Here is a 20,611-nt window from a genome sequence, read left to right as displayed (position 1 = left end):
GCAGGGGCACCTTCCACTAGACCAGGTTACTCCAAGCCCCATCCAACCTGAAGTATGTCGGGTGGTGTCTTGGAACTGGCATGAGCACAGGAGAGCAGAGTCCTTGCATTTCTTAAGCATCCTGAACGTAGCTATAGTCAGGAAAGATGCAAAATCCAGATAATCACTGTAGCTAAATTTGCAGTCATCCATAGAAAGCAATGAAAGCTCCATGAAAAGCATTACTAATGCTTATTTACAACTCCAAAGGTGTGCTCTCCCTGATTTGGTTGTTTATGAGCGCAGTAAAGGTGGGGATGTGAAATAAATATGCATAATTGATTTTGAACGCTTGGGACTTTTTTTTTACAAACACTTAATCAGAGGTTTAGAAGAAGTGCAAGGTTAGTTTCTAGAATCCTTGTTTCCTGGTTCATCTATTTTTTCTGTACATCACATTCATTTCATAATGCTGGCCAGGAACTCAAAGGAAAATGGTCAGAGAGTGAAAGATTAGAGCAGTTTGATAAGGCTATTTTTGATTACTCAGGGGTTTTAAATTATATGTGAATGTTTCTTGAACCCCAAATATCCCCTGGCCTGACTTGTCTCTATATTTGAAGTAATTTTTGTACACATCTTAGTGGTTCCCACGAGTCATGTTGAACTTAATGTTCTGACAGTATTTCCATGATAAACCCTAGGGGTTTGTAGAGCATCCATAAAAATTCAGTCCAGGGAGAAACTTGGCATGCCACATCCTCCTCCAGAAGCTATCTTCTTCTGCCTTAAATCAGGTATAAATCAGTTCAGCTGTTGTAACTTTGAAAAGTTACAAAAGTAAGTTTAGTGGTTTCGTATGGGTTTTCTGCTGAAACTCTGAAATACTGTAGTTTAAATATAGATAGTGGCTGTTCAAAGTCTTGCTGTTTTGACAGAACCTGCCTGTGCTAAAGAGTTCCCAGTCTCAAAGCTAAGGAATTTCTGGATTTGGAGAAACTTTTTAACTCATAAAAATGCTGAATTAAACCTTTTAAAAGAGACAAATGTTGCTTTTGTGGCAATGAAACAACTGATGCTAATTGTGTCTGAGTTCCAGTAGGATAGAAAATGTGAAACTCTGCAGCTGCAACACTTCACATCTGTCCCCAAAAACTCATAATGTTCTTTATTTTTTGGTGGGGTTAGTGAGAGGTTTTAATTCTGCTCTCCTACAGTTATTTGGAAAGAGGCAGAGGAGGGCCTTGTAGTGTGATTTGGACTGTTTTTAAGAAAAAGAAACAAGTCTTTTGAGTCTCATGTTAAACTTGTGTGATCAGGTCACCCAGAGAAGCTGTGGCTGCCCCATCCCTGGAAATGTTCAAGGCCAGGTTGGACAGGGCTTGAAACAACCGGGTCTGGAGGAAGCTGTCCCTGCCCAGGGCAGGGAGGGTGGAATGAGATGAACTTTAAAGTCCCTTCCAACCAAAACCATTCTGTGATTCTGTGACTCCCTGAAGGAATTCTGAGAGCCAGTTAGACCATTAGCAATTTTACTTTTCAGATTAATAAAGTGGCTGGGGAAATGCATGGCTGCTGCAATCTCAGCAGGACACTCTTGGTACAACATGGGAATATTTTATCAGAAATTAATCATATCAACATTGCTCTCAATCTGTGGGAAATAGGAATTTAAAATAAAAACAAATGTTTTTATGTAAACTTTTTTCTAAAATAGACTACTTATGCCTATTTACATAATGAATCCATCACTACTCTCAGGAGATTAGATAATTAAGCACTGAACAACTTATATTTATTCATGTACTTCCAAGAATGAATTAATTATCCCTTCCTGCACAAACTCAATGTTCTCCCTCTGATTAGTAGCAGGAGGACAGTGATAAGATTTTGTGATGGAAAGTGTGTTGCTTGTTTCCTTTAAAAAAAAAAAAAAGGAAAATAAATTGATCTTTAGGATAAAGTACATAAAAAAGCTGTGTTTGGTTCAAAGTCAATATAAACCATTTTTAGTAAATTTATTAGCAATGTGAATATGCTTGATACAAATTCATATGGGAGAGCTGGACTTCTTTTCTTAAATATGTATCATTTTGGGAGGACTTTGTGTATAATTTAGATAATTGTTTAAGCAGTTGTTTGAACAGAGTTTGGCTTTCCAGATGTGACATTTCCAGTGCAGATGGCTCGGAATTACTCACCTGAAGATTCTCCCTAGTCAGTTCTTGGGAGCAGATCAGCAAGCCAGGCAGGGTCCCAAGTGGGCTCAGAAGGGGATTGTGGCACCCTCTCAGACATGGCACCAGCCTCCAGATCTGAGGTTCAGGAGATCTGAATTGATCTTCAGATGCTCTCAAACCCAACTGCTGGAAATGATGCTCAACTTCCCTTGGGGCATTCCTTCATTCTTCTGGAGGGGAACATGCAGGTATTTCACAGAAGCAGGACAATGTGGTTTCTCTGAAGTTCTAATCCCCTTAGAAGCTGGCCCAAACTCTGACATTTAATATTTTTTTCAAGTTATGCTTTATTTTCTGTGGCATATTGTCATTATATAAATAATGAACTGCTCTGTGTGAAGGGGTTGACAAGATGAGTTTTGAAGATCTATTCCAATGCAAACCATTCTATGAAATGTCATCCATAGCATTTTATGGACACAGTTGCTGAAGAAAAGCAAAAGGTATCATAATACTTATTTATTTCAATAGCTGTTTTTCTCTTACATTTGTTCAAAGTCACGGTGACATCGGCTAGATAGGGATGAGAGGCAGTGTCTTTACCACCACACCAGAGCTGAGTGTCATGGGGACTTGCACACATTTATTTTGAATTCCACAACAAGACGGGGTTCAGCTTCAAATGTAAGGCTGGGATCTACCTCGGGGAGTCAGAGCCTGTGGCCATCAAGAGTAATGACAGAAGAGTGCTTCAGGTAGTAAATTCTGCTAGATATATAATTATGCCTTTTTATGACTTAAAAAACAGCATTAGTAATTTAGTAGAGAATTTACAATAAAATGTTTTCTGAAGTAGTCCACAAAAAGTCCTGTTCTTACATTAAGAACATCAATTATTGCAGTTAAAAATAAAGCTGAGATATGAACATTTCTAGTCAGCTTTAGAAATCATTTTCTTGTTCACATTAATTAAGCTTGCAGTCCTTAGAGGTATGTCTTTTTGAGGGACACCAAGCTCCTGAGATTTCCCTCAGTGGCAGCTGGGCAGTGATGGGTCACACCAAGGGTAGCCAGAGGCAGAGCCAGCTCCTGGTGGTGTTTTTCACAGGTTATGAAGCCAGAAACCTCATCCCAGTCACCTGCAATGAACTGATGTGGGAGCTGTAGGAATTCTCTGGGTTCATTAATTGTGAACTACTTTAATCATGTTCATTAACAACTCTAAGGTCGTTAATTAATAACATAAACAATTCAAGTAGCATGACTGGCTTTCCTCTAATCCTAAATTGGCATTCAGAAAATTGAGTTTTTTTCGCTGGGTGATGGATAATCCTTTCACCTGACTCTGGGCAGGTGAGGTGTTAAATGTGTCTGGGTAAGACCAGCTTGCTGAACCTTAATAACCAGAAAAATGTGATGGCATGGCAGTGTTTCTTCTGGAGATAGTCCTAAAAGCAGCCAGTGGGAGAGGTTTACAACGGCATGCAAACCCAGGGTAATTTGTGTACTGAGACTGTTACTAATTCATTTATTTGGTCTGTAGAGTAGGGTAGAAACTAAATCAAATCCTAATATGAGTAATTTATAAGCATATTATACAATGTTCTACAGATTCAGACCCAATGTGAATTGCCCTTCATTGCTTTTAGCCTCTCCCTGCTGTGACTAACCAGATGACATCCCATGCCAGTGTGTCCCCAGCAGTATCACAGTCCCTCCGTGGCTGGCCAGCATCACCTTCAGTTGCATGTTTAGAAATGCATCTCACAAATAACACGGTCATTTTAAAATCAATTAGCTCAGCTTTAAAATTTCTCCAAACTCTATGCAGAGCCAAGTGCATCTCATCAAAATTATTGGAGAAAAGAGTAATTATAAAAGCTATATTCTATTTTTAACTATGTTCTATTAATTGTTTTTGTTTTCTGGATTCAGTTAGGTCCTCACCTGAGAATGTGCTCAGCTAGCGAATTCTTTTATATGTTGAAACAAATGCTAAAATCACCACTGACCTTCATGGCCACAAGGCAATAAACAGATTTTACTAATGCAGTGCATAAACACAGCTGCAGGACTTGGGGAATTAAGTAGACACTAAAGTTTCCATCCCATTAAATCACCCCTGACTTGAACCATTGCTGGAGAAACACCGTGTATTTAGGACTGTGTTACCCATGCTTCAGTTCACAAACAACAGGTCTCTCTGCATTAATTTGGGGGCAAGAATCAGTGCTGGAGACTTTCTTTGAAAGTCATTCTCCTGTTGAACATCAAACAAAGCTATGTTTTGGTTCATTGTCTCCCCTCTGAGGATGGGTTACAGGATTTAAAAAGTATTGCCTTGTCTTGTAAGCAGGATCTAAGTGATAGAACAAGAGTAGATTAAATATTATGGGGAAATTCTTCCCTGTGAAGGTAGTGAGGCCCTGGCACAGGATTCCCAGAGAAGGTGTGGATGCCCCATCCCTGGAAATGTTCCAGACCAGGCTGGAGGGCACTGAGCAACCAGGTCTAGTGGAACATGTCCCTGACCACAGCAAGGGATTGGAGTGAGATGATCTTCCAACCCAAGCCATACTGCAATTCTATGATACTCTGTTTCAGCAAGGCAAGATATCCATGAACAACTGTAGAATGATTAAAGGTGGCAACAATGCATTAAAATGTGTATTTTCTTTAGATTTAAGGGAAGATATCTAATTAATGATATTAAGCACTATTTAAAGTGTGAAATCTGTTTCTGTAGGTAGTGCAGCATGAGCAAAGGCAGGTGCCCAACATCGCTATCTAAATTATCTCCACGCCATGGTACATCAATGAGGTTTTCTCCATAGATGTTCGTTCCAGGCTGCTCCCTGTAATGACCTCAATTACACATGTCTTCATTGTGAAATTATGATTGCCTTTGGTGGGCTGCAAATGACAGCAGAGAAAAAGATTTCCATGATAAACCAGCACAACAGGCAATACCTGCTGCATTAGTATGCAGAGCTTGTGGAGGTGCAGTGTAACTCCAGCTTAGCATCTTAAATAACACTGGAGAGGAGGAGGGAAATGTTCAGCAATATCTTGACACTTTTTTACAAGGAAAGGAATTACTAAGACTTCACATTCTCACATGTCACTGTGGGACCTGGTATTGCATGAAATTTAATGTAAGAACATCAAGATGGTGACAGCTGGGTCACCAAAGGTGCTCAGTGCTTCAAGCTGAATATCATACCAGGCAGGAAAGGTGGGAGAGGATGGACAAGAGTGGTCCCTCCCCTGAATAACCCCTTGGCACTAACCCCCAGCACGCAGAGAGGGATCCCTTACTCTCCTGAATAAGGTACTTGGGGCTGAAGATGGCACGGCCCTAATTCCTGAACCACAAGGTGTTCAGGAACTGAGGTGCTGCCATCACCAATGGAGAGTTTGTGGTGTCCTCGCTGCCTTTCAGTGTTGACCTTGATTTTGTTCCACATTTGGTGTCTTTGATTTACATGATCAGGGATTAGTACTGGTCCTCTGATACACAGGCACATGCTTACACCAATTCCTTTTTAAAAGGGATCATTACAAAGGCTTTACCCCTGTCTGGAACCATTAAAAATTGAGTGAAGAATGATAGCATCCCATTCTCTGATGACAGAATCTCTCTCTGATGGCAGAATAGTTGGCAGGAACTTACTTCCAGCTGGAGTAAGCTGAGGAGCTACTTCAGCTGAAATCCCAGAGAAGAGTATCAGGTTTGACACAGCTTGATAACTATGGTCAGCAAGGACTGATATTTGAACCTTTGGAATGTAGAAAAATGGTTTGCATGCATCATCCTGCAGGATTTCCAAATGAACATAATATTGCTTGATTTTAGGACCAAATTCCATTCCAGCTTGTGTTCTTCTGCAAATGAACACCCTTTGAATATTGCCTATTTGTTCTGTTCAGTTTTATACCCATGGTAAAAATCCTTTTCTCTCCTAAAGGTTTTTTAAAATAAAATGAACAGTGGTCAATACTTAATCTAGAAGCTCTACACAAAATCATTATGGTGACTTGAATAATTTTTACACATAAACCAATAGCAGCAGTGTCTAAGCTCTATAACTTAATACAATATTGAGTATTTTAAAAGAGTTTTAAAAAGCTCAGCCCTTGCATCATCATAGGGAGCCCTGTTTCCTCTCCAATACACCTGCTTGTATAAGGAAATCTTTTTCTATTGAAAACAAAAAAGCAATAACTGAAACCATACAAAATAATTCTGTATTAGTAGAAAGGCTTTTAGATGTTAATTAGAATCCCTCAAATGTACTGGTAATAAGATGCTGTCAAATATATTCCATAGAAATACTCTAAAAAGGAGTGTGTTTGTATTGTTAAAGTGGTCTGTGCTAATTACATGCTTTAACATAAAAAACTCATCTCTTGGCCTTATATGGTTCATCCAAGAATGTCAGCTGTGCAAGGTGTCTTCTTAATTAAACCTTAATGTATTTTTCATTACTGTGCTTCTAAAAAGCAAAAGCCAAAGCCTCTTTAGCAATTGTTTGTAAGATGGGCAGGAAGCCTTAAATTCCACTGCAAGAGAGCACTGAAAAAAACATTGCTGAAGAAGGAGCTTATGGAAGCCCAGCATGAGCCAGGGAACTCTAGGCACCATGAAAAACAGCAGAGGGAATTAAGAAAAATGGCAGTAAGATGAAAAAACAATTCTCTTGTAAATGAATGGCCCTCTCTTTCATTTCTCCTCAAGAGGAGATGTCCTCGTTAGCCCTACTGCATGCTACAAAATTATTGTAATTATCAGTTCTTTATCCTGTTAAGTGCACTCCAAATATTTTATTCATTAAAAGCAGCTCTTCATTATGTAGAAAATAAGTACATTATTACCCCTATGTGCTGTTTACATGCCTCAAGCAGCTGGATGAGGGTGGTGGGATGGACTCTCCATCCCTGGAAGCATTCAAGGCCAGGTTGGATGGGGCTTGGAGCAACCTGGTCGAGTGAAAGCTGTCCCTGCCCATGGCAGGGGTTGCAGAGATGGTCATTAATGTCCCTTCCAACCCAAACCATTCAGTGTCTCCCTGGGACCTCTCTATTCCTATGGCCCACTGCCCCTGAGTTGCCACATGCCTGATTTCTTCCAGCAGGTACCTGAGGGCAGTGTGATTCAGTTACGTGTCGTGTTCCCAGCTCGGTTGCTAACCTGCTCAGTGGTCTTGAATGGGTAATGTTCCCTTCCCAATATTTCTTCATCTTCCCCTTTTGATTTTTAAGGTTTGATCATCAGACTGTGTCAGTCTTCTCACATAATGCCTCTGGGAGCCACCATAACACAAATAGTAGCACCACATTGGTCAAACATTCCTAATTTTGGTCAACCATCTATCAAAACTGTAGTTACTTTTTATTTAGAACAGCTTGTACTCATCCTGAAATAGCACTGGGAATTTTAAGTGGAAGAAATGCTCACTGCTGGCAGACACACCAATGCTGTATGGATCCTGCAGCCCAAAATCGGCCTCAGATCCACAGTGGTGAACACTTTGTGACACGTTAGCTTCTCACTTAGATGGAAGAAGCAGAAGAGAAGGGATGCTGAGCTATTGGAATATTTTCACAAGCAGGTTTTGCACTAATTCTTCACGATCAGTTGCTGTACCAGAGCACTGAGTCTGCCCAAGGCTGCTAAAATAGACTGAGTATTTTAGTGACAGATTTAAGAGGTTTGCTACTCAAGAGATGTTAAAGCAATTTTTCAATTAGATAATATGTGAAAAGGTGGAAAATTGGGTTTGCAAATGTCAATACTGGGTTTTTTCCATTTTTATTCCATGCAAGTGACATTCAGATTTTGTGTGGGATCTAATGACAGAGTTGTGAGGTAAGTGGACAGGATGAAGAGTAACTTTACCAGTTGATGGGAGGGACTAACCTGACCCCTGTATGTCATTTTACAGGGTCAGCACTGCTTGAAGGGCTTTTTCACAAAGCACAAGCACATGGCCTTGGGTGAGGCAGTGTCAGTCTCTTTCATCTGTGTTTTACTGCTGTTGTTGCCATGGACATGAGGAAGGAGGAGCCTTGGTGCTGGGAGAGGTTGTTTCATTCCCTAGCCCAGGTTTTGGAGTTGGCTGAAGCAAAGTAACACCAGCTGTGAACATTCCCTGTTCCTCTCAATGGGCCATTACCTTGAAAGACCAGTTTTCATCATTTACATGCAATATAGTTTTCTTGTTGCAGAACTTGGGAATGAGAGGAAGCAAAAGCCATCATGTGAATTACAAAGCTGTGGCTACAGGAGCTTGGACAATGTGGCCTGACTGCCCAGTCACTGTCTCACTGCTGCCAAAATGCTACGTAATGGCAATCTGCACCCAGGGTAGTTCTGGTATCAGGTCTGACCTTTCTGTGTGACCACACATGACAAAAGATGCAGCCACATCTCATGTCAGTGGCCAGAAGGAAAAAATGTGACATAGTGTGGTTTCAGAGAGCTGGTGGTGCAGTTTTCAGTAAGGTCCTCTGCCTCAGGAGTTTCTTTTGTGTGGCACACGTAAGTCAAAATAACTGGGGTTTAAGCTTTTTTTTTGTTAGGACATCTGTATCTCAGGTGCCATATGTGGCTGTGTTTGGTAAACAAGTTTTCAAGCTTGGTGACTTCCAGTGTTCGGGCAATTTGAAGCTAGGTTTAGTTTATCTATATTTCAGTGGCAGCAGTCCGACCTTAATTCTTCCTCAAGGAACAAACATTACTCATTCTTGTACCTTTTCAGAGGACTTTGAGAGGAGTGTTCTAGAGAAACCAGCCCAGATGATCTCAAGCCAGAGAGCCTTTGCTTGTCCTCCTGTTGCTGACTGCTTTGTATAAGTGCAGTCAGGCTGGCCAGCTGTCCCTCTTAGTGCCCTCTTGCCACAGCTGAGATGCATCAGGAAAGGGGTGCAGGGAGTTTGATTGAGATAGATTCAATTTGTCTCTTATTTGGCTTTATTGTTGATGGGTTTTTTTATGTGCAGCATATGTACCCCATCTCCTTGGCAAAATCCTCCAAAGTTATTCCCAGAATGAGAAGGGGAGTCAGAGAGGGGAGAAGAGGAGCTGCTTCCCTGTGTGGTATTTGATGTTGTCCGTGTTCTTTTGCCTTCTGCAGAGGTGACTCAGCTGAGCCTGCCGGAGGAGCAGAGGGTCACTGTGACCACCATCACCGTTGGCCTCAGCACCGTGCTGACCTGCAGCATCCGTGGGGCGCTGCGGCCTCCCATCATCTGGAAACGCAACGGCGTCGTCCTCAACTTCCTCGACCTGGAGGACATCAACGTACGTCCTGAGCCTCTCCTGTCATTGTCTGATCAGGACCTTGAGTATGACCTCATTTAGCAGGTGGCAGTTATAAGGGTGCAACTTTTATCTTATTTTTATGGAAAGCATAATCTGGTGCAATATTTAGATTTTAGGTGAATATGTTTCAGGAATAAACGCAAAGCAGCATATGTGCAGGGGATAGCAGGAGTACTTGGAATAAGTTATATAAAATTATGCTTCTTTTATTGGTGCTTCTTTCATTGTTCTGGACCTGTGCTCCAGAGACCTCAAAACTCAGGGGAAAACAGCTCTACAGACCACTCACTCCTCAGAAGTGTCTTTCCCAGTACAGTGAAACAGATTCATCAAGAAGATGAAACAAAACATTTGTGGTGGCTATGAATCTCTCCTCTCTTTAAACCAAATAATCAGTTTTTATCTCTGATACTCCTGTTTCATTTGCCTTTAAATCAGTTCTCCTCTCTCCTTCCTTGGCTGATATTTCTGATGAGCAGTTTAAAAATGGGATTATTCAGCAGGGTGTGGCGATGCCCTCACAGGAAGGAAGATTAATCTCTTTTAATTCACAGTGCTGGTTTGATCTCTGAGTCATAGTTGGTAGTAAAGACAATACCTGAATGATGGTATAAACTTACTCATTTATTTAATAACATTTAATTATGGAGAGAGTGGAAAGTAGTGTACAAAAATATGGTCTGTATTTCATTTCTCTTTTCATTAAAGTATATGGTAAATCAGGTTTTATTTTAATTACACTGCAGCAAGAGTTGATTTATATTTTTGTTCAGTTCTTGTTAATTTGATAACCACTCAGTTAAGAGTTGTTACAGTCAATACTATAGCTCCCTAAATTGTTGTGTATCCAGGATTGCTGTAATGGGAAAAATCTTTGGTTTATTCTTCTGCAGTAAAAAGTGAAAATTACAGCACATGGGACAGAAATGCACACAGCAGCCCAGTACTTTATTTTTTGACTCTTCCTTAGCAGGAAAATCATGTGCACCATGTATACGTAATTACTGCGTGCACAAACTTAATAATTAAAACCATCTAAACATATTTTTCTTTTCATCACAGCAAGTATTATCCATTTAATTTTTTTTGTATTTTTTGTCACTGCTTCGAGCTTGACATGGAAATACAGCAGAGCCTCTGAAGGCTCAAGAGCAGTCTTGGGATTTGTTGGCCAAAAATAATGAAAATTCCATGTATTTAGCTTTATGAAAATTTAAGAAATTTTATGAAATTTTGGTTATGATGACATTAATCTTAAAGAATTAAAGTTCCTGTGTGAACTGGACACAAAATCACAGTCCAAGAACCTGAGTAGAAACACATTATTGAGGGACTGATGGCACTTGGCTCTGAGGGTTCATTAGCAACTCCTGCTATTTTAAACAGAATGCTGAATACGTCCTCACATAATTTAGCACTGGCCCAAGTGGATTTCTGGTTTGCTTATAAGTAATTCTGTTTCTCATTGGTGATTCTATGTTAAGAGGCAGAGTTATGTCCTTGCACATGAGCTGATTGGTTCCTGAATGATTCAACACTCCCATGGAGTGTAATACAGCAAGAAAAAACATCACTTTTTGATCTGTTTCAACGAGTATATCACCAAAAACCTATGTCAGAAGAGCACTCTGAGATTGTTACAAGGAGAAAAAACAAGATTTATGCCTCAATTTTAATGTGTTACATATCAGTTTATGACCTCTATCATCTTGTCATATACTAATGAACATCAACTTTTCTAGTTTAATGAATACCTCCACAACTTTTTCATCTTTAATTACACTGTGTAAATATTTTATGTTCTATATATACACTGCTGTCTGTATTCTGGTCTGATTGCTTGAGGAGGCATAATTTGGGGATTGCCATTTTTTATTTTCCCTCTTCCACAGTGGGTGTTATGTAGGATGCTTGAGCTCAGGCATGTCTACTCTCTGGCTACTGAGGATGGGTACCTGCATGTCTGAAGCACTTGGTGGCAGCAGGCATGGTCCTTCAGCTGCTAAATGCAGCCTTTTATTTATCCTAGAACCACAGAATGATTTGGGTTAGAAGGGACTTTAAAGCTCATCTCGTTCCAACTCCCCTGCCATGGGCAGGGACACCGTCCTCTAGACCAGGTTGCAAAATCTTCATCCAGCCTATCCTTGGATACTTCCAGGAATGAGGCATCTACAGCTCTTATGGGAAACATATGTCAGTGCCTCACCACCCTCACAGGGAGGATTTTTTTCCTAATATCTAATCTAATCCTACTCTTTTTTAACCCATTCCCCGTTCTCCTGTCACTACATGCCCTTGTTTAAAAGTCCCTCTCTACCTTTCTTGTAGGTTCCCTTCAGGTACTGGAAGGACACAGTTAGGTCACCCTTAATCCTTCTATTCTCCAGGCTGAAGAATCCCAATTCTCTCAGCCTTTCCTTGTAGCAGAGGTGCTCCATCCCTCTATTCATCTTGGTCTTTTCTTAAACACCTAACAGCTCAGGTCAGGGGGTGGCAGCAGACAGTTCAAAGCTTCAGCCTTACGTGGGTACACAAACTCACATTAAACAATAATCTATTTAAAGGCACTGACAGCAGAAAGGCTGTGTGCTTCTTAATGTACTTGAAGATAGTTAATTAAATTACTTCAGTTTTCCTTTAGTACGCCTCAAGCAGAAACTCAATTGCATTTCTGCTTTTCACAATAAGGTTGGCAATTTGGCTAATTGGAAGTGCAACAGGAGATTAATTGTACCTTTTTAACTTCAAGAAAATCCTCCCTGCTCTTGGCACATTGCTAATCACATACAGACCTACAGGATAGTCACACACTTGGAAAAGTCCTGGCATTGTATTTCAATTAAACTCTTTCTCTTCTAAATGCTAATTCAAGAAATCAGATGAAATTAGAAGCTCAAGTCTGAAAAAAAACAGAATCCTGACAACTAGGTGTGAGAGCAGCAGAGGAAAGGCATTGCTGAAGTGTCCTTTGTTGCTTTATTCTCTCCAGATTCATGACAAATGTGATCTAAGAAGGCTGAGAAGGTGACCTATGTTCCAGGGTAATACTGGGAGGGACAAAGTCAACAAAACCCTAGATAAGCCTAAATTTGCACAGAACTGAAAGATTGAAAATTACTATAAAGCCTAGATGTTTAACTGCATTAGTTAAATCACTTTTATGTGATATCTTGATTGGCAACAAAATATTTATAATTTTTCATTGCTCTCTTAATCAGAAGCTTTCATAAGCAACTAGTAATAATTTGTCATATCCCGTCTATGGGAGCTCTGTTAATGAGTTGTCATATAGCTATTGCAAAAGAGCCATGCTAATAGTACATGTAATTAAACAGTTTCTCTTGCAAACATTTAAGATTGCTTTTAGCATAAAAATATTATTTCTCCATAAATTACCCATCCATATTATTTATCCATTAGAAGTCCCTTTGCAGTTCCACTTTAATAAAGTCACATCAATTTTTCTCATGCAGAAAATAACGATAATGTAGCTGAAACTGATAAATTTGTTATAGCTATAAATTGATTTCTGACTACAAAAGTGAAGTGGTTAAAATGTGTCATCATTCAAAATAATATACTTTTGCCTCCTAGGAACAAGCTATATGTTTTCTCAAGTATGTGATTTTGAAAGTATTCCTCAATTTGAAAATAAAATAAACTCCTCATGGAGTCAAATGCCTATCGTATTTATAGGGTATTGTTTCACATGACTTGACATTATCTCCAGAGAAACATGTGTAAATTGATAAAATTTATAAATGTAAGTTGCTCCTTCAGAAGCATGGTGAAAGAGATTACCATAAGAAAACAAATATGGTGTAGGGGTAGATAAGAATTTGGTGAATTATCAAGTGTAATGCAGGTAGCCTAAACTCATTAGTGTCTTTCATTACTCATTTCATTTTAATCAGTACACTTTAACTCACATTGGTGTTGGATCATTAGTTCAAAAATAGGCTTTATATAACCAATTGTGTAAATACAGATTTCTTCATTTCTGCTGATGTCAAGTAAGGTGGCACAGCCTTGCTCTCTCGAAGCATCCCACCCAGGGACAACACAGAGCTCCAGACCACAGCCTTGACTGCTGGTATTCCCCATCCCCCTGGGAAATCACCTCCATGTACATCTCATGGCCCTTACAAGAGCTGTGCCCGCCTGTCCTGGGACACGTTTCATGTATGTTCTTGAAGATGTCCCTTTTCCATGTATACTATTTGAAACCCAAAGTAAACAGCCAACCTTTAAAGTCCAAGTCACTGGGATTAGTTTTCTCATTAAAATAGTCTGTATGAAGACAATGTATTCATGTTGATGTTTTTAATGTAGATTCACTGTTAAGTAATAAAAAGCTCATGTGTGAATAACCCCATTAATTCCCTTCTAGTAGAATTTGGGCCATTAAAATTATCAAATCCTGGGCCATCCTAGATACTGCAGTGATGGGAGCAGGTTACAAAAAGTTGGATGTTAAGAACCAAGTTTTTTCTCTTTCCAATCAAAGTTTACGAAATTTCTTATAGCTTCTTAATGTATTTACAGGCTCCAAAATAGAGGTTAAGTGCAAAATTACTACTGACAGTATATTCTAAATATATACCCTCACAATTTTGTCATAATGAAGATTACAGAAATTGTATCCACTTGCATTTTTAGAGGAATGTACCTACTATTCGTTTTCCTTGTCATGTTATCTCTGAGTTTCTCAGGTTGTAAAACTCACCTTTTTTTTTGTTATATTATAATTACACAACTATCTAAAAAGTTCATGTCCATATTTTCAAGGCAAAAATTTTTTTGATTCAGCAGCGTGTTGTGTTAAATTCTTTGAGCAGGAAAACAAGAAAAGATAAATTAATGCCCCACCAGGCTGTGTTTGCAATAGTATTCTGGCATTTGCTTAAGGCTGAATTTCTTTCCATGTAAATGACTAAAGTGATGTCTAAAACCAAGAACAAATAATATTAATGAAGCATAAGTTTTCAGCTTGTCTCTAGAAATGAATTATTAAAAGCATCAAAGAAAGTGATTTAAGGGCCCATGATTAATTTAGTTTTTATTATTTTTATATGAATCACTCATAAATCTATTGTAAAAAAGATCAGAGACATTTCATTAGTGAGGAGAAATAATTTCCTAAGTGATAGCCATTGTTGTAGATTTTGCATAATAATAATCTCATTAAATGCTTGGGTACATTTTGTTTTAAAATCCTGTAAACATTATCAGAGAGAGATTTCTAGGACACTGAGGATCAGGCAAGCTTTTTTTAGTGTGAACTAGTTGCTTTGCTGGTGATTGTGAGATCAGGATGGTGTTTTTCTTCATCTGGCAGTGTTCAAGGCCAGGTTGGACGGGGCTTGGAGCAACCTGGTCTAGTGGAAGGTGTCCCTGCCCATGGCAGGGAGCTGGGGCAAGATGAGCTTTGAGGTCCTTCCAACCCAAACCATTCTGGGGTTCTAGTGGAAAACTGGTGACACTGGCAAGCCCCTTTGCCAGGACTGGTTTTGTCAGTAGGCACTGAAACCACGTGGAGAAGGTCTCCAGCTTCCCTGGGCTTGGGAAAGGGCTGAAATGGAGGGGGGTCAAAAATGAAGTGAATTATTATTAGTATAGGAGTAATACTAGTATTTGGAAAGCAAATCTCCCAAGAGAAGAACCACTCAGGGAACTTCATTCCCTCTGCCATTATTTCTGCTATGAACACTTTTAAACCATCATGGTGAGAGGGTATTTACTATCTTTAGGGCTTCCCTCCTGCCCAGTATTTATTAGGAGCATTTAATATCTAACTTGGATGGTTAAAATCACTGTGTGGGTGTAAATGGCTTGAGCAAGGGAGTGTATAACCCACAGTGCCATACTGTGGGGTGACTGGTGCCAGCGTGCCCTTCCTGAGAGCTGGGGATGTGGGCAATCTCTGCCTTCATGTCAGTAGGATTGACTTTCCTGTTTCTTCTTCCTCTTTATGGTTTGAAGTCAGGTTTGGGGCTTTTTCTCAAGCAGCTGGAAGTTAACCTAAAAAATAAGAAGCGTCTATGCTTATTCCTCTTCAAACTTCCTGAAAACCAAGAAATTACAAATTTGACAAAAATTTAAAGGGTTTAAAATGTTGGAACAACCCTAAGGCATGTTAGAAAGCTTCATGAAAATGCATCTGAAACAGGCAAAATGTGGGTGGCAGTGCCCTGCACCCTGTGGCATCACAGCTAGCTCAGCATGCAGGGTTAATGTGGCTCCTCTCTGCCAGCTCCTTCTTGGGTGTCAGAGCAGGAGATTTGTGGTGTTACAATCACAGGCTGGAATTCACTTGAGACAGAATGTGAACAAGATTTACAAGTAATATGCAATGTTTTACACATCTCTGAGCACGGTGTCTCTGAACCGCGGCAGAGTGCATGACCAGGGAATGCATTAGAATGGGAATGGGATAAATAAATATGAAAAATCTTGTGTTTGGAAAGACCAATGCCTTGGGTAATCAGTAGTGATGGAAAGGAAATAATGTACCAAAAAAAAAAAGGTATATATCAATTTTCTAGGATCTGCTTTGTTATTTTTTTAGGGCAACTACTTTTTTTTAAGCTGTTATCAATGTATAATGCAGGGTGATGCATCCTTTTAAATCTTGAAAAGTTAAAATATATTCTGAGGTCATTTAATTAATCCTTTAGTTGAAGGGTAAATGCAAGACATGAAAGGAGCTCATGAAGAACAGAGAACTTTTTATTTGAAAAAGGGAGAAAAAAGGTGATATGAACTGCAGGAGAAGTCAATTTATCAGCTGCCACTAGTTGACTTTATCAATTATGAGAAATTATAAGCATATCTTTCTGAATTTCTTTTATTCAAAGAATTACTTTATAATGAAATTCGTAAGGTAGAGGTGGTGAACACCCTGCCCTTATCTGGCTGCTTTGATGCAGGGTGTATGATTCTGTGGAGTTAGATGGGTGCTCCCTCTAGTTCCATCACTTCTCTTTCTTCCTCTTCACAAGAAAATGGTGAGATACCCCATCCCTGAGCACCCACATCCATTCCAGAGACATCCCATCCCAGGAAGTGTTCAAGGCCACGTTGGATGGGGCTTGGAGCAACCTGGTCTGGTGAAAGGTGGCAGGGGGGTTGGACCATATGAGCTTACAGGTCCCTTCCAACCAAAACCTTTCCATGATTCCATGACAATTCACCTTCCGTGGTAAATTAGGAAAACCAAAGTAAATCTCAGAACTTGCTGGTTTTGCCTTTCTACCAATTGCCTGTTCTTCGTCAGGGGATGATACATTTAGATGTCTTTTCAATTCACTGTGGGGCATTACTGGGGTCAAGTAGGGCAGTAACAGCTCCCTGGGGTGTGCAGCACTTACTGAGCCTCCCAGACAGCCCTGAAATACTCAGTTTTAAAGCTGGGATAGATTTGGAGAGAGAAGAATTATGTTGCATCAGTTTTATAGGTGTTTTTGTTCTGCTTTGTCTGCTTTCAGGCTTGTGGTGACTTGGAGAGCTGGCTTAACAAGCAAAAGCCATCTGAACTGAGTCAAAATATGTGAAATTATCTCCTCTGCTTTTTCCCATGGTGAATCATTCCCATTCCCTCTGCCCACCCCTTCCACATGCCGGCAAACCAGAGCAGCAGCTGAGCAGCTGTCAGTGCTCACTCACACCCTGTTAGCACAGGGCAGTGGCCTGGGAGCAGCTGAGCAGCTCCTCAGAGCTCCCAGAGGCAGTGCAGCAAGGAGGGGGATATGGGACACATCCCAAAGACATCTCACAGCTTCCAAGTGCAACACAGCACTCCTGACTGCAAGATGTGAAGTTAGAGGCTATTAAGGAATCAAAGACTCATCATTTCTTAATGCTCCAGGGCTTGGGTTTTTACAGCACTTTCAAATACACCCTTATGAAATACACAAAGAAAGTGCTTGTGCATAAGAATGCATCCATAGATAGAAAATGTAACAGTGCAATCCTAATGTACTAACTATATCCACAGGGAAACACTAGGAGAAAACCGTGAGCTGCAATAAACACACAGAAAGTCATTAATTTGTTAGAGAATTCAGTCTACTTTTTGTAGCAACAAAAGCTTCAGTATTAAACATTTAATGCCACAATCTCTTTTTCCTTCCCAATCGTAAACACTTTCAAATCTTAATATTGTTATAGTTATATATGGACTGACAGTGTCTGCAGGTTCTAATACAGGGTTGATAATTCCCTTCTGTGGCTGACATGGTGATATGGTGCTAACTGAAATCATCTTTGATAACTTTCTTTAAACACCAAAAGTCAGAAAATAGATTTTGAAAGTCACAAACTTTGCTTTTACAAATATAAGCCCCTCTTTTCAAGAAAAAAAACATTTGGAAAGGAAGTTAATACAATTGTGTTGCACCTGTTTGGTTCTGCAAGGGTTTTTGCTTATATTAATACATTTGTCTGCATTGGAAAAAACCCAATCATCCTTAAAAAGACAATTACAGAGCACAAACCAAGCATTCAGAATATTTTTCTGTGATATTTTAAAGGAAGTAACATACTTAAATAGAGAAGATTATATTGTCCTGTTTTTCCACAACTCCTTGGACTAAATTATTCTATTAAAATAGCCATCCTGCTTTTATTAATCTAAACTCAGTTTTAGTTTCTTTTAACTTACAAAAACTGTTATTAAGTCCCCTCCAGTGCAAGCATTTTCTGTGTCTCATGCAAATACGATTTGAACAGGGTTGATATCTTTTCCATTAGCAATTACTCGTGCATCTTTTTGAGTAGATATCTGTAATAGTGTATTGGATATCTTAGCCAGCTTATCCCATAGCGTAGATGCCTGACACCAAGGTGACAATGATATCTGAGATGCTTTTAATTACAGATAATGGATTTCAGATCATCTATGGATTTACTCTGATTCTTTATGATTGTTCATACATTTGCCCATTGGAGCAGCACAGCCAGCAGTACCAGGTTATGATTGTGGATGTGTCTGCACCCTCTCAGGTGAGGGTCTGTGCTTTGGGAAGGGTTGTGTCCTGCCAGTAAACTCCTTATTTCTTAGTGCTCTCTTTCAACCTGCCTTAAAACATGTCTAAAAACTAGGCAAGTTCTCAAAATTCTCTCCCCTCTGCCAGTGCTGACCTGCCACAGAGAGGTGAGGCATGAAGATGCTTTTCAGTGCCAGACAGAAGATTTTGGAGAAGATTCACGAGCTGACAGAAGTAGAGCCAGATCAATCCATACTGTATGAGACTGCAATCCAAAACTGCTGTTTTGTACTTCTCTTGAAGGGTGCCAGCTGGCATTGCACGTCTGCTGCAGAATCACAGCTTCCTTCAAAAAATGTTCAAAGGGTGGTGTCTGGAAAGGAAGGTTCAAACTGCAAAGCACATGCACCCTGAAGAGGCAGGAAATGTGAGATGTAAGGAGCCCCAAAAGGTTTGGGTTTAGAAATGCGCCCATCCACTGATCAAACAACTCCTGCCTGTGATCTCTGAGTCCTTGGCAGGGGTTGGCAGCAGCAGGTGGATGTGGATGGTTCCTTATAGTGCTGGAGCTGCCATGGGTGCAGCAGGGAAGGAGCAGCGTCAGAACTTCTGTGTGTGGATTCCCTTCCTCCAGCACAAAGCAATCAGGACCCAAGTTCTTGACTCCGAGCCAGCAGATCAAAGTGATGCTCCTGTCTAACCTCTCCCCCCTGGTGGGTTCTGCCAGGGCAGAGGAGGCAATGAGCTGTCACCTCCTCACTGCAAGTCCCAGACATGAGGGTGGCAGCAGGCAGGACCTCCTGGAAGGGCTTCCCCTGCACACCCTGGGCTGCAGGCTGGCTTCCAGCTGCACATTGGCACTTTGAAAACAAGTCCTTGTGTCTTCATAAACACAACCGCTCTCCAACATTCACCTTGTTGTACTGGGTTTGTGCCACCCCGAGTCAAAGTTGAATTTTCCCATAATATTGCAGTGAAATTACTCAAAGAGTTCAATTTAGCATACTTCATACATGGGGATGATTACAGAAAAATCATTCTTTCAGCTCGTGAACTGTTTTTAAATGTATCCTCCTCAGTTTGCATAGAAACACAAACACTCTGAAGCTGCAGAATCTGAAGGTTGGTGGAGTAACAAGAGAAGCTGCTTCATTTAGCCATCAGTGCTGTGGTTCTCTTAGCTGTAATTCAGTAAATAAACATTGACATTAACAAATAAATAATGAATTGAAATAAATTCCTAAGCAGGGTACTTGTACAACGTATTCAAATGGCAAAAATGTGTCTAATAACTCAATCCTTCCCATCTGTAATCAAAAATTGAAACAGTGCAAGAGCAGGTCTAGGAAGATGAAGGGGATGAAGAAATACACTTGTTAAGCAGTTACAGAACTAAACAGGTATGTTTGAGAAAAGGCTTTTTGTGTTCTTCCATGTCTCCTGCCTAGGATATTGTCTGAGATAAGTGACAAAGAGCTTCAGTTCTTTTTCATCAAGTCTCAAGGCTGCAGTGCATTTTCTGAGAACCAGCACAGATAAAGGAAACCTTAACCCACCCAAATGTTAGCATTTTATGCACCTGAGGTTAACAGGTAGTTATTAAATTCCCCCATAAATTAAACAGCTGGAAATGGCCATCTTTTTTTATGTGCAAAGAGCACCTTGTTAGCAACAAGCACAAAAGTTCATATTCTCAGATGAGTCACTTTACCTTACTCTTAAATTGCTGCTCATTTTCTCCCTGTGTGTTGATTTATGAACTTTATAGCCTACTGTTCAAAATTCAAGCTGTGTCCCCAGGCTGCATTGCTATCAAAACCTCTGAACAGGTAGTATCCATTCATGTAGTGCTTAAAATATTGTTACTAAATAATAAGGCACCTTTCCTGTCTTTTGTTCCATTCAGGATTTTGGAGAAGATGATTCCCTCTACATCACCAAGGTAACAACTATTCACATGGGCAATTACACCTGTCATGCCTACGGCTATGAAGAGCTGTATCAGACCCACATCCTTCAGGTGAATGGTTAGTAAATGGCATATATGACATTCCATGAAAACATTCCCTAAGAAAAGTTGTGTGTTAACCTCATTCACACTGAGATGTGTAAAGCCACAGCTCAAATCTGTGCATGAG

The 20,611-nt window shown here is 40.1% G+C and overlaps 1 protein-coding gene across 2 annotated transcripts in view; it reads left to right on the top strand.

Moving 5' to 3' along the window:
- The window catches only part of FSTL4 (follistatin like 4), a 314,392-nt gene that overhangs the window by 267,629 nt on the left and 26,152 nt on the right, over positions 1-20,611 (top strand). For both annotated transcript variants that reach the window (XM_053991316.1, XM_053991315.1), the window contains exons 8-9: positions 9,296-9,462; positions 20,380-20,500. In XM_053991316.1, coding sequence (XP_053847291.1) covers positions 9,296-9,462; positions 20,380-20,500 — 288 coding nt within the window. The remainder of the gene's footprint in view (positions 1-9,295; positions 9,463-20,379; positions 20,501-20,611) is intronic.

This window comes from Vidua macroura, chromosome 15 (assembly GCF_024509145.1).
Source record: "Vidua macroura isolate BioBank_ID:100142 chromosome 15, ASM2450914v1, whole genome shotgun sequence".
NCBI classification, from domain to species: domain Eukaryota; kingdom Metazoa; phylum Chordata; class Aves; order Passeriformes; family Viduidae; genus Vidua; species Vidua macroura.
This window is presented reverse-complemented; position numbering and strand designations above follow the sequence as displayed.